The sequence below is a fragment of the Vanellus vanellus genome, assembly GCF_965231255.1.
Source record: "Vanellus vanellus genome assembly, chromosome: 12".
NCBI classification, from domain to species: Eukaryota; Metazoa; Chordata; class Aves; order Charadriiformes; family Charadriidae; genus Vanellus; species Vanellus vanellus.
This window is the reverse complement of record NC_138917.1, coordinates 10,929,577-10,942,786: the sequence shown is the minus strand read 5'-3', so window position 1 is coordinate 10,942,786 and position 13,210 is coordinate 10,929,577. Positions and strand designations below refer to the sequence as shown.

General features: G+C 69.5%; 3 protein-coding genes across 6 annotated transcripts; 1 reads left to right on the top strand and 2 right to left on the bottom strand.

Annotated features, from left to right (window-relative positions):
* Positions 1-2,223: 2,223 nt before the first annotated feature.
* Positions 2,224-4,235, top strand: DBNDD1 (dysbindin domain containing 1; the record flags this gene model as incomplete). Of its 2 annotated transcripts, XM_082489153.1 has the most annotated exons (4): positions 2,224-2,272; positions 3,250-3,396; positions 3,747-3,887; positions 3,972-4,235. In XM_082489153.1, the coding sequence occupies 4 exons, from the start codon at positions 2,224-2,226 to the stop codon at positions 4,130-4,132; spliced, it is 498 nt and encodes a 165-aa protein (XP_082345279.1). In that variant the 3' UTR covers positions 4,133-4,235. The 2 variants fall into 2 exon arrangements, with proteins under 2 accessions (XP_082345279.1, XP_082345278.1); XM_082489152.1 differs by having other exon boundaries at positions 3,747-4,235.
* Positions 4,236-4,909: 674 nt separating this feature from the next.
* Positions 4,910-9,117, bottom strand: DEF8 (differentially expressed in FDCP 8 homolog). The gene is made up of 12 exons (XM_082489576.1): positions 9,069-9,117; positions 8,751-8,869; positions 8,568-8,650; positions 8,318-8,467; positions 8,099-8,240; positions 7,856-8,020; positions 7,135-7,262; positions 6,707-6,820; positions 6,208-6,288; positions 5,944-6,084; positions 5,699-5,808; positions 4,910-5,571 (listed from the first exon to the last, which is right to left on the bottom strand). Exons 2-12 carry the CDS (start codon positions 8,854-8,856, stop codon positions 5,469-5,471), a joined length of 1,323 nt encoding a protein of 440 aa, XP_082345702.1. The 5' UTR covers positions 8,857-8,869; positions 9,069-9,117; the 3' UTR covers positions 4,910-5,468.
* Positions 9,118-10,383: 1,266 nt separating this feature from the next.
* TUBB3 (tubulin beta 3 class III) lies at positions 10,384-13,137 on the bottom strand (the record flags this gene model as incomplete). Of its 3 annotated transcripts, XM_082489373.1 has the most annotated exons (4): positions 10,384-11,589; positions 11,861-11,971; positions 12,604-12,712; positions 13,032-13,137. In XM_082489373.1, 4 exons carry the CDS (start codon positions 13,086-13,088, stop codon positions 10,514-10,516), a joined length of 1,353 nt encoding a protein of 450 aa, XP_082345499.1. In that variant the 3' UTR covers positions 10,384-10,513. The 3 variants fall into 3 exon arrangements, with proteins under 3 accessions (XP_082345499.1, XP_082345500.1, XP_082345501.1); XM_082489374.1 differs by lacking the exon at positions 11,861-11,971; XM_082489375.1 differs by lacking the exon at positions 12,604-12,712 and having other exon boundaries at positions 11,861-11,963; positions 13,032-13,088.
* Positions 13,138-13,210: the final 73 nt, after the last annotated feature.

Here is a 13,210-nt window from a genome sequence, read left to right as displayed (position 1 = left end):
AGCCAGGGTCCTCAGAAGGAGCCTGGAAGCCTCTGAGACCCTCCAGAACACACACAGGTCGTGCCCAGCTGCTGTCAGCTCAGCTCCACAGTGAAGCTCCCAAGCACAAAAGCAAGTCCCCAAACTAATGTCTCATGAGTGTCACGGCAGTGCTGTGCACGGCGCCAAGGGGCGGGCCGGCCGGCTGGCTGGCTGGCTGGCTGGCTGGCTCTCTCCTCTCCTCTCCTCTCCTCTCCTCTCCTCTCCTCTCCTCTCCTCTCCTCTCCCCAAGACCGGGACGGGACGGGACGGGCCGGCCCCCCTCAGCGCTCGGGGCTCCCTCCCCACGAGCGGGCCAGGCCTGGCCGCGCCCCACGGCCTTGCGCTACCCGCACCCCCGGCTCCAGGGGACGCGTCAGCAGCAGGTCTGTAGCACCCCCAGCCGCCTCGGGGCTCTCCCTTTTCCCCCCCCCGCCGCCAGTCTCGTCTCTCCCCCCGGCCCAGGCGCGACCCCAGCCCTCACTCACCATGGCGGCTGCCGCTGGCGCCGCGGTCTCCAGGCAACGAGAGGGCAGATCTCGCGAGAGTTGCGCGACGGAAGGACACGCCCCCTAGCAACGCGGGGCCCCGCCCTGGCAACGGCGGCGGGGCCTGCTCCAGGCCCGGGAAGGGGGAGCCGAGCCGGGCTCGGCCTGGGGGGTCCCCGCTGTGCCCGGGCCCGAGACCCCTTCACACCCCCGGGCTCACCGCTGCGCCCCGCACCCCCGTGCCCCGGCGTCCCCTCCGCATCCCCGGCTCCCGCACCTGGGGTCCCCCAGCGCCCCCTCTGCCGCGACCCGAGACCCCGCCGCACGACCGCGGTCCCCGCTGCACCCCCGGTTCCCGTGTGTCGTGTCACCCCCCGGGTCCCCTCCGCCCCCCCCGTGCCCTCCCGGGTCCCCGCTGTGCCTCCCGCCTCCCAGACCCGCGCTCCCGGGTCCTTCTCCACGCCCCCCCGGTCCCCCGGGACAGGCGGGGCCGGTCCCGGTGTGTTGTCGTCGTCCCCCCCCGGTTCCCGCCCCCTCACCGCCCCCAGCACCGCCCCCGCCGCGGCGGGCAGGAGCGTGCGGGCTGCGGGCTGGCACCGGGCCAGCCCCGCCCAGCACCGGCACCGGTACCGGTACCGGCACCGGCCCGGCCCATGGAGGCTCCGGGAGCGGCCGACACCGTAGGTGAGGTGGGTGCGGGGAGGCGGGAGGGGAACGGTCCGGCGCGTCCATCACCGCGGCCTCGGGCCGGGCGGCTCCACCAGCCGGGAGCCCGCAGCGGGCGGAACCGGGCCGGGCCGCGCGGGGTAGAGGGGGGGCCGGCGGGGGTGTGGGGACAGAGGGGGTGCGGGGGCTGCAGGAGGAGATGTAGGGCGGGGTGGGTGTGCAAGGGGCGGGTGTGCAAAGGGTGTGCCGGGGGGTGTGTACCGGGATGCGGGGGGGGGATGCTGTGCAAGGCGGGGTGCAGGGGGCTCTGGATGAGGGTCCGGGGGGGGTGCAGGGGGTGTGTCTGCAAGGGGTGTGCCGGGGGGTGTACGGAGGTGGAGGGGGGAGCGGGGCAGTGTGTGCTGTGCAAGGGAGGGGCGTGCAGGGGGCTCTGGATGGGTGTGCAAGGGGGGGTGTGCAGGGATGGTCTGGGATGGGGCTGTGGGGGTACAGTGGGGGGGACACGGAAGTGCAGTGGAGTGCTGGGGCGGGTTACAGGGTGCCTGGGGCAGGCTGAGGTGCAGGGGGGGTGCTGGGTGGGGAGGGGGGGTGCCAGAGCAAACACCCCCGTGGAGGTGTGCTGGTACTGGTGGTGGAGTGTGGAGGGCTGGGGTGCTCGGGGATGGGGTGGTGGCCATGCCGGTGGAGCCAGGGCAGGCACTGGCATTGTGTGTGGGGTCCTGCATGGTGACACGGGTGATGCTGGGGCTCCTGTGCATGCCCATCCCTCCTGCATGTACCCCTGTGGTGGTGGCAGCCTTGTTCATGCCCTCCCGTGGCACCGGGCCCTTTGGACAGTGCCACCGGGCCGGGCACTGGACAGGAGTGGGACTGATGCCGGTGGGGTGGCCGGAGCCGGCCGCTGCCTGGCTCTGCGGTTTGACGTGAGTCAGCAGAGCGGAGTGCAGGGAGGGAGCCCTGATGCCGGCCCCGCTCCCCACCAGGCAGCCGGTGAGCCCAGGCTGGAGCGGGGCAGCGTGGCCGGCAGCGTGGCCGGTGGTGTGGCGTGACCATGCAGACGGAGGCCAGAGGGGATTTCTGCAGCAGAGACCAGCGCCCCGGTGGGTGGAGGCTTGGCGGAAGGGGGAGTGGGGCTGGGAGGCTGCTGGTGGCAGGGGAGGACGTGCTCCATAAGGTGACACCTCTGCGTCACCCACTGGAGCTGGGCACTATGGATGCACATGAGGTGGGACGGTGGGAGTGGGCAGGAGAGGCAGTCCCCATATCCCCCCTGGGGAGCTCTTCCCAGCATTGGAGTGGGGTGGGGACCCCATTTCCCAGCTGGAGGGAAGGTGCCAGCGGTGCAGGATGTCTGGTCCCACCTTGCGGGGTCAGGAAACAGCAGAGACAGTGTTAGGCAGGGGTGTCCTGTGGTTCAGTGTAGCAAGAACAAGGACTAAATCCTCCCATAATGTCCCTTTCCCCGTCCCAGCTCCTTTGGGTTGGGGGCATTTCTGTCCCCTGCCCCCATTCTGGAAGGGAAGGAGGAGATGCTCAGCCCACAGTGAGCCCGTCCCCATGCTATCTCACCTGGCAGTGTGGTGATGGCAGGGCTGGTGGCACATGGTGCCAATATGTGGCCAGCTTTGTCCTGCCCCAGCACCAGCCCTGGGTGGGCAGGAGACCCTGTGTGCCCAGGACAGCACCAGGCACTGCCTGGGTCCTGGAATGGTGATGCCAGATGCTGCCTTGGGCACGCAGGGCCTCCTGCCCACCCTCGGTACCCGCTCAGTCCCGGAGGGATGCCCAGGCATGACTGTGCCACAATCATGGGCTGTGCCACGACGGCTCTTGCCGGGAGACAAACCGCCCCTTGTCTGGGCTCCAGCACAGGCTGCGCTTTTGTCTCACCGACACAAAGGGGCTGCGTGGGGCGGGGGGTGCAGGGCTGCTGGCTGCCAGCACAGGGGCTGCTGAGCCCTAGGCAGCTCTGCCCGTCCCCCCGGGGTCCCGCTGCCCCCATCCCCTCAGCCAAGAAGCCCCAGGGGGGCCTGGTAGGGATCTGCCATCACCAACATGGCAGGTCTTGATATCACAGAGCTTGGAAAAGAGACGCTGGTCCCGGAGCGCCCCGTGGGGACCCCTGCCCATGGTCCAGCCCAGGAACCCCCTGCAGCCCCTGCAGAGGAGCAGGGTGGCATCCCCATCCCCAGCGCTGGTCTGCTGCAGGTCACGGAGCGTAGACGTGAGTGCAGCCCTGGGCGGGCATCCCCTGCCTGTCCCCAGGGTCCCCTGCCTGCCCCTGGCATACTCTGCCTGCCCCCGCGGTCCCCTGCCAGCCCCCTGGGGTTCCTGCCTGTCCCCAGGGTCCCCTGCCTGCCCATTGCATCTCCTGCCTGCCCCTGGCATCCCATGGCTGCCCTTAGCATCCCCCGCCAGCCCTCAGATGGTCATCGTCCCTGCCAAGCCCCTCATCCCCCCCTGCACCCCCCAGTTCTCTGAGCACAATTCCCACCCCCGGGCGCCCACCCCGCTGCCCCCAGCCCATCCCCGGGGCCTTCCGTCGGGTCCCCGAGCGTGGCTGGCTGCCCGCAGAGCCCCTGAGCAGCGTCTCCTCGCTGGAGGTCCACTTTGACCTGCTGGACCTGACGGAGCTGACCGACATGTCGGACCAGGAGCTGGCTGAAGTCTTCGCCGACTCCGACGAGGAGAACGTGGCCGGAGAGTCGCCCAGCGGTGAGCGAGCGTGGCCATCCTTGGCCTGTCCGACCATCCGTCCGTCCATCCATCTGTCCGGCCCTGAGCCGTCTGTCCCCGCAGGGCTACAGCCGCAGGCGGTGCCGCGGGCCGGGTACCTGCGCTCGCCCTCCTGGACCCGAGCGCGGGAGCAGGGCCGGGAGAAGAAGCACCTCAGCGACCCGGAACTGCCACCGGGACCCCCGGACGCCTTCCTGCCCGCCGAGCGGCCCCGGGAGCCCTAGGGGCTGCCCCGGCACCGGGGGACAGACGCAGGGACACGCCGGTGCCCGTCGCTTCCTTTCGTCCCGAGCACCGTTGGAGCCCGTCCCCGCCGCCCTGCCCGGGCGGGGCGGGACGCAGGACTGATGCTGGGGGCGGGGGCCAGCTCGCCCGGAGGCACGGCGGACCGGCCCCGGGCAGAGGCAGCCCCCAGCCCCGCGGAGAGAGGCTCGGTGGCCCGGAGCCCGCACCCGGGCGGCGGGGAAGGAGCAACACTCCCACCCCCACCCCGCCGGGGCCCGGTGCTGCCCGCAGCCCAGCGCGGGGCCGGGGCCGGCGCGGTCCCGTCTGCCGGGAGCAGCGGCCGGGCCCGGCGGAGCGTGGCCGGTGCCGGTGCCCGCCCGGTTCTCATGTAGCAGCGTTGTGTTCCGGTAAAACCGACCGACCCACCACCGCCGCGGCTCTGCCCGTCTCCATCTCCGCGGGAGCGGGGGAGGGCGAAGAAGTGGATGGGGGGGAAACAGGGGAGGCGACCCCCGGGCGGGACACGGGGCTCCCCTCGGGCCCGGGCTACGGGGGGCAGCGGGGAGCCGGGGCGGCACGGGAGGGAATCCCAGCCGGTACCGGGGCAGCACTAACCGCTGCCGCTCCCGGTGGGCGGAAGACCGGGAGCAGCCCCCGCCTTAGCGCTAACCGATGACGTCACACGACACCACCCCCACCCCACCCCCGCCACACGCCTCTCTCCGCCGCCGCTGCCGCCGCGCCAAAGCCGGGACACGAGTGCTGGGTTGCGCAGAGGCATCGTTAATGCTACAGCAAACGCGGGGGGACCCCGCACACCGCCCGGCCCGGCCTCCCCCGGGGGCTCTGCCCCGGTAACCGGGATGTGCGTGGTGCGGTGAACCGGGTGTTTTCCCCCAGAATCAGCAGCGTTGTGTGTTGTGTGGGGGAGTGTGCCCCCCCCCCCCCAGCTCCTGCCCTCCCAGCAGAGATGGTGAAAGGTGTTCGGGGGGGGCTCCTCTGCCGAGCCCCGGTGCGGTCGCCCTCCCCGGCAGCGCCCGTGGCTCCAGCTCAGCCAGCACTCTCGCCCATGTCGTGCGGCTGCAGGCAGCAGAGCACCCGACCCCTGCCCTGTCCTGCCTGCACCTCTGCCTGCGAGAGGCTGGGGTCCAGCAGCGACCTCCCCTCCCCCCAAAGCCTGGGCCCAGGGCCACTGTCCCCACAGGCAGAGGGTCCCAGCTGCCTCGCAGCACCGGGGGCCACCCCAGACCCCAAATGGCTGTGGGGCTGCATGTGTCTCTCCCATGGCCCCATGGCGGGTGGGGGGTGGCCATGGGGCTGGACCACCCCCCTTCCTTAGGGGTCTGTCTCAGTGCCGGAGTCCTGGAAGAGGGATTGCTTGCGCAGGCTGAGCCGGGCGCACTTGGGGCAGGTGGTGGAGTTGTCGTAGTAGCAGTCCCTGTGGGGAGGGGACAATGCTGGTCACCCCACTGCACTGGACCCAGCGTTGCCCATGTCACATATCCCCCCCAGGTGTCGCATCAGTGGGCCTGGCAGGAGGTGGCCGTCCCCAATGCGTGCTGTACCTGTGGAAGACGGCGGAGCAGTCGGTGCAGACGGAGGTGTGGCTGTCGAAGGGGAAGAGCACATCGCCCTCCTTGCAGAGCTCACAGACGAAGCCTTTCGCCTGGCAGCGCTAGGGTGGGAGTGGGCAGAAGGTCCCAATGGTGCCCAGAGGGGACCCTGCCAGCGTCCACCCCCAGCACAACGCTGGCCCCACGGGAGCCACACCATGGGTCACAGCTGAATCTGCCCCATGGCGCGGGCTCACCTCACAGTCCAGCTTGATGTGCTTGGCAAAGAGAGTGTGGATCTCTGTCAGGGAGCAGCTCAGGCGCCCAGCTTCGATGTCGATCAGGTCCTGCAGCGAGTACATCTCATCGTTCTCCACAAAGTGCTGCCGGTCCTGCAGCTGCAGGAGGACAGCCCGTCACCGTTGTGCTCGGCACTGCTGCGCCTGTCACTGCCACGCTCAGCCCCAGTGCCCCGGAGCCCCGGGGTCCCCTCCAGCCCATCTGCCTGCATGGGGCCTGACCTGCAGCAGCAGCCGTGCCTCCATTGCCTCCTTGCAGGTGATGAAGTAAGGCTTCATGAGCAGGATGTCCTGGCGCAGCTTCTGCGGGGGCACAGGATGGGATGAGAAAGAGATGGGAATGGGATGGGAACAGGACGGAGACAGGGAAAAGGGCAGTGACAGAGGCAGGATGGGGATAAGGGATGGGGTGAGATGGGTACAGTGTGGGAATGGGATGAGGATGGGGATGGGCACAGGATGGGGACAGGCACAGGATGGGGACAGGTTGGGGACAGGATGGAGACGGGGATGTGACAAAGCTGGGTCAAGTTCAGCCCCATAGCGGTTTGGGCACCCTGACCCCTACCCCTGCCCTGCTCCCCCTTTGTGGGACCCAGCGGGTGCTGCCAGGGTCCCCATCTCTCTCCCCGCTCACCCCACGCTCCCTCCGCCACACTGCCCCCAGCTGCCCGCCCTGCCAGGTGGGGTCCCCCCCACGTGTGCGCCCCACTGCACTCACCCGGATCTCCACCAGCTCCTCCACATAGTTGAAGAGCAGGGGGTTGATCTCCCGCAGCTTCAGCACGGGCCGCGACACCATCAGCGCCAGGTACCGCATGCTGCAGCGTGACACCTGCCCGCCCACGGCCGTCACCTCGTGCCTGGTGACACTGTCATCTGGCGGGCACTGGGCCATCCCCACCACCACAGCCCTGGGAATCCTCAGCACCACTGCCCAGGGACCCCATTGCCAGGGACACAGCCCTGGGGGACACAGACCCACCCTTCCCCCCCCAGGTGACCTCCACCCAGGGATGCAGCCCCCAGGGACCCTCATGCCCAGGGACATGGACCCATAAGTTATCTCCACCCAGGGACACAGCCCCCCCCCAAGTGACCACCCGGGACCCTGGGTGCCCCCAAGCCCCCACCCCACGCCAGGGGCACCTTGCGGGGCTCGAAGTCCCAGTTGTGGATGGCGCGGGCGGGCACGACGGCCAGGTCGTTCCAGTGGCAGCTGCTGCAGTAGTAGAGGCCGGTGTAGTCGCACTGCCGGGCCTCGCTGGGCACCCCCCCTGTGGCGGCACACGCGCCGGCACATGCGTTGGCACATGTACCGGCACGAGCACTGCACCACACCCTGCTCGCCCCACGCCATGTACCCTCCATGGGACATGCAGCAGCACCCAGGGACACTGCAGGGCCCCAACGTCACCTTCCCATGCACTGTGCCCCCCCAGCTCTGACTGACTCCCTCAGCTCCCCATAGCCCCCAGTTCCCAATCCCACGCAGCCCCAAAGGAGCCCAGCCCCACACATTCCCCATCCCACAGCACCCCAACTCCATACAGCCCCCAAGGGAGCCCAGCCCCATATATCCCCTTGCCCCTCAGCTGCCTCTATCCCCACGCAGTCCCCAAAAGAGCCCAGCCTGACACATCCCCCAGTCCCTAGCCCACAGAGCCCCCAAGGGAGCCCAGCCCCACACAACCCTAAGCCCCACAGAGCCCCCAGCTCCCCCCAGCCCCACACAGCACCCAAGGGAGCCTATCCCCACACACACACACCAAGCCCCACACCCCCCACCAGCCTCATGCAGCCCCCAGAGGAGCCCAGTCCCACACCCCCCAGCTCCCCCCAGCCCCCTGCGGTGCCAGCGCAGCCTCACGGAGGGAGACGGGGGCACGGCACTCGGCGCAGCGGTAGTCCTGGCTGTCCAGCCCACTCTCGGGACAGATGCTGAGTTGGTACTCGGCCTGGTGGCTGACCTTGGCCCGCACACAGGGCTTGCTCACCAGCGGCAGGCACTTGCTGTGGCACCGGTAGTAGCAGCCTGGGGGGGGGATGAGTGGCCATCAGCATGGGGATGAGGACGTGGGGCGATGGTGGGAAGGGGGGATTCTGGGCCCACCTGTGCAGGTGTACCAGGTCTGGATGAGGCCCCAGATGATAGTGCTGCACTTGTCACACATCTGCTTCACGCTCTTGCTCTTCTCCTTGTAGAAGCGATGCTCCAGGACCACCCGGATGTTGGGCTCGTCCTCACCGGGGTCCTGCAGAGGAGGAAGAGGGGGTGTCAGTGTGGCCTCCCACTGCCATGGAGACACCCCCCCTCCTTCTCCAGCCCCACCTTCAGCTCCTGCAGCTTGAGGCGGAGGTGGATGAGCCGCACCACCGCGTCCTTCTGCCGCTCTGAGTGCTCGGGCAGCGCCAGGATGGCCCGCTTGCACTCCTCGATGGCCTGACGCAGCTGCTGCACGTCCGACGCCAGGATCAGGCCCTGCAGCAGCAAAGGGAGGATGAGGAGGGTGGGCTGGCAGCCCCCCCACAACCCCTCCAGCCCTGCTTACCCTGCCCCCCCCCCCCCCGGCCCCACTCACCACGGGGCGGGAGAAGTGGTCCTCAGCCAGGCCCAGGTCCAGGGCGCCTTCGGGGTCCCCCGGGGACGTGTCTGGCTGCCGGGCTGCAAGGGGGTGAGCGCCATGGGGGGTGGGTGGGTGTGGGATCGCCTGCCCACCCCCACCATGGGGCGGAGGGGTTGGGGGGAGTGTGTCAGTACTCACCTGGGGCGGCCCCCCCCCCGTCGGGGCGCTCCCCCTGCTCGGGGGCCTTGTTGAAGGGGTTGAGGTGGGCCTGGCGGAAGCGGGCCAGCCGCTCGTCGTACGCCATCGCCACCGGCACCCTGTCACCGTCACCGACACCCCGACATCAACCCTCCGCCGCCGACAAACCCGTCTCTCCGCCTCCCACGCCCGCCCTCCCCGCCCTGCGCCCGCCTCGGCCCGCCGTCACCCCGTCCCGCCACCCTACGGCCCCCCCGCAGCCCTGGGCCAGGATGGCAGCGCCCCCCCCCCCATACACCCCATATTACCCCTCCGTACCCCGCCCGGCCCTCAGCGGAGCCCCCGGCACCGCTCCCCGCCCGCCAGGGGGCAGCGCCCCCGCCCCGCTCACCGCCGCACCGCCCGCCGCGCACCGCCCCCCGGCGCTGCGTCACCGCCCCGCCCCGCTTCGCCCCGCCCCCCCCGCCCTTCCGCGCTGGCGCCCCCTTTCGGCCGGAGGACCGCGCCGCACCGCATCGCGCCCGGGCGGGGCCGCGCCCGGCGGACAGCGGGGGACGCGGCGTCCCGACACCACGGGGCTGTCCACCGAGCCGGTGGCCCCACCGGCGCGGCCCCGCGGCCCCACAAACCACCGTCTCCACCCCTGGAACTGTGCCCCGCGGCTCTCTGCCCCGTAGCTCCTCGCTCCCAGAGACCCCAGCCCCATAGCTCCCGGTCCCCATAACCCCCGGTCTTACAGCTCCTTGCTCCTGGAGCTCCCAGCGCCATATTCCCTTGTCCCCAGAGTTCCCAGCCCCATAGTCTCTTGTCCCTATAGCCCCCTGTCCCCAGAGCCCCCAGCCCCCATAACCCCCAGCCCTATAGCTCCTCGCTCCTGGAGCCACCAGCACCATAGTCCCTTGTCCCCGTAGCCCCCAGCGCCATAGCTCCTCATCCCTATAGCCCCCTGCCCCCCCAGCCCCTTCCCCCCACAACACAGCCCCCCTCTCCTCACCAGGGCTGAGGGACCCCCAAGATGGAGCAGCAACCCCGGGGGGCTACAGCCCCATGGCAGCACAGCCTGGCCCCCCACCCTGGGGGTAGCCCAGCACCCAGGCTGGAGTTGGGGGTCCCCAGAACCCGGGGGGGCTTGGGGCACCCTGGATCCCCCAAGCCAGACACATGCCAGCCCTGGGGGAGCACCCTGGGGTTCATGCCCCCACCTCAGCTGGGGGGACAAGGGGCCAATGCTGTCCTGGTGCTGGCAGGAGGCAGCCACCACCCCACTAGAGAGAAGGGGGACAGAGAGGACAAAGGCACAGCCACTGCAGCTGGATGAGGTGGCACCTGCACCCTCAGCCCTGGGGGCCTGGACCCCATGGGGCAGGACACATTGCAAGGGGACACATTTGGGACAGGCATTGTCTGGGAGGGCACCAGGGCTTGGGCACGGCTACCTTGGGCACATGGGGTCCCCAAGTCCCCCACTTATTGGGAAGAGCCCCCAGGCTGCCCCCAGAAGAGGGTCCCTGTCCCCCCCCAACAAGGAGCTACAGACAGCTGGTACCTGGACAGCAATAAATTTATTAAGTATTCAAAAAAAATAATAGACACAAACCAGTAAAAAATGAAAATAGGGGAGGCAGGAGGGGGGCGGGGGGGGCCGAGCCGGCTCAGGGGGGGACAGGGTCAGGAGACACCGAAGGGGCGCGCGCAGGGGGAGCCCGGCCGGGGTGGCAGCGCAAAGCCGGAGGGGCTGCTGGCAGCAGGGGGGGCATCGGGCTTCACTTGGCGCCCTGCGCCTCCGACTCCTCCTCGTCATCCTCATACATCTCGCCCTCCTCCTCAGCCGTGGCATCCTGGTACTGCTGGTACTCAGACACCAGGTCGTTCATGTTGCTCTCGGCCTCGGTGAACTCCATCTCGTCCATCCCTTCGCCTGTGTACCAGTGGAGGAAGGCCTTGCGGCGGAACATGGCTGTGAACTGCTCAGAGATGCGCTTGAAGAGCTCCTGGATGGCCGTGCTGTTGCCGATGAAGGTGGAGGACATCTTCAGCCCGCGGGGAGGGATGTCGCAGACAGCCACTTTGACATTGTTGGGGATCCACTCCACGAAGTAGGAGCTGTTCTTGCTCTGGATGGCCAACATCTGCTCGTCCACCTCTTTCATGGACATGCGGCCCCGGAAGACAGTGGCCACGGTGAGGTAGCGGCCATGGCGGGGGTCACAGGCAGCCATCATGTTCTTGGCATCAAACATCTGCTGGGTGAGCTCAGGGACAGTGAGGGCACGGTACTGCTGGCTGCCACGGGCTGTCAGTGGGGCGAAGCCCGGCATGAAGAAGTGGAGACGTGGGAAGGGCACCATGTTGACAGCCAACTTGCGGAGGTCGGCATTGAGTTGGCCAGGAAAGCGGAGGGAGGTGGTGACACCGCTCATGGTGGCCGAGACAAGGTGGTTGAGGTCGCCGTAGGTGGGAGTGGCCAGCTTGAGGGTGCGGAAGCAGATGTCATAGAGAGCTTCGTTATCGATGCAGTAGGTCTCATCTGTGTTCTCCACCAGCTGGTGGATGGAGAGCGTGGCGTTGTAGGGCTCCACCACTGTGTCCGACACCTTGGGGGATGGCACCACGCTGAAAGTGTTCATGATGCGGTCAGGATATTCCTCCCGCACCTTGCTGATGAGGAGGGTGCCCATGCCGGAGCCAGTGCCCCCACCCAGCGAGTGGGTCAGCTGGAAGCCCTGCAGGCAGTCGCAGTTCTCACACTCCTTCCGCACCACGTCCAGCACCGAGTCCACCAGCTCGGCCCCCTCCGTGTAGTGTCCCTTGGCCCAGTTGTTCCCAGCCCCGCTCTGCCCTGCCAGGGGGGAAAAAGAGGCACCCGATAGCTGCCGGCACCCCTGCGCCTACGCCGGGGAGGGGACAGGGGCTGCCGGCGGCAGCATCGGCAAGATCTGAGGCCAGGGTGGGGTGGGAAGCGGAAACCGCAGAGGTTTGGCGGCATGCCGGCTGTGCCGGGCCCCACGGCGCGGGTGGGGATGCACCCGCCGAGCGCCCCAGGGATGACGACGGCCCGGGAGGGGTCTGGGGACGTGGGTGATGGCGTCCCTCCCTCCCCGGGGACCTACCGAAGATGAAGTTGTCAGGGCGGAAAAGGTGGCCGAAGGCGCCCGAGCGCACACTGTCCATCGTCCCCGGCTCCAGGTCCACCAGGATGGCGCGAGGCACGTACTTGTGAGCTGCGAGAGACCCCATGCCAGGAGGGGACCTGCCACTCCCCCCCACCCGTGGGTGCCCCCCCCACACCCTGCAGGCTCCCACGAGGCTGGGTGCACGTGTGATGTCCCCCCCTAGGGCACAGGGTCCCATAAGGCTGGGTGCAGGGGTCATGTCCCCCCCAAACAAGAGGGTCCCTGTGGAGCTGGGTGCACACTTCTCCCCCCATATGCAGGGGGGGGGGGGGGGGGTCCCATGGGGTTGGGTGCATGTGTCATGCCCCCCCCAAACCACAGGGTCCCCATGGGGTTGAGTGTGCGAGTCATAAGTGTCCCCTCCAAAGTGCCCCAGGGCCCTATGGAGGTGGGTGCATGTCATGTGTCCCCCCTCCAGAGCACAGGGTCCCCCATGGAGCTGGGTGCACGTCCCATCCCCCCCCAAACCACAGACTGGGTGCACATGTCTGCCCCCCCTCGCCCAGGGCCCCATGGGGTGGGAGCATGTCCGCCCCCCCTCCCCAGGGTGGGAGCAGCCCCCGGACCTGCCTGCACCGGGGAAGACAGAGGGGGGTGCCCCTCCCCCCCCCCCCCCCGTCCAGGGTGGGGGTGCCGGGCTGCCTTCCCCGGGGGGACCCCGGGGCGGGGGTGTCGCTTACAGGAGGCCTCATTGTAGTAGACGCTGATGCGCTCCAGCTGCAGGTCAGAGTCACCCACGTAGTTGCCGCTGGGGTCGATGCCGTGCTCGTCGCTGATCACCTCCCAGAACTGGGGGCACAGGGCTCAGCGTGGGCGGGGTGGGGGGGAACGACACACACAGACACACACGACACACGGGGACCCACCGGGACCCCCCCGGGCAGGGCGTGGCGGGCGCCCCCTGGCGGCGGGGCGCGGAGCAGGGCGGGCGCTGTCCGCGGTGCTGAAGGGCGGCGGCGGGAGGACAAAGGCACGGGGGGGGCGGGGCCCTTTGTCCGCCCGGTGCGGCGGGGAGGGGGAGGGGGGGGGGGAGGAGGGGTGGCAGGAGCGGGGCGGGGGGTGTCTTTGTCCGCCGCTCGGCTCCGCAGCGGGGCGGGGTCGCCGTTACCTTGGCGCCGATCTGGTTGCCGCATTGCCCCGCCTGGATGTGGACGATCTCCCTCATGGTGCTGCCGGGCCGGAGCGGGACGGGAGCGGGACCGGGAGCAGGAGCGGAGCGGAGCGGCACCGGGAGCGCGGGGGGCGGCCCTGCCGCCGCCGCCTCCTTTATAGACGCCTCGCGCCGCA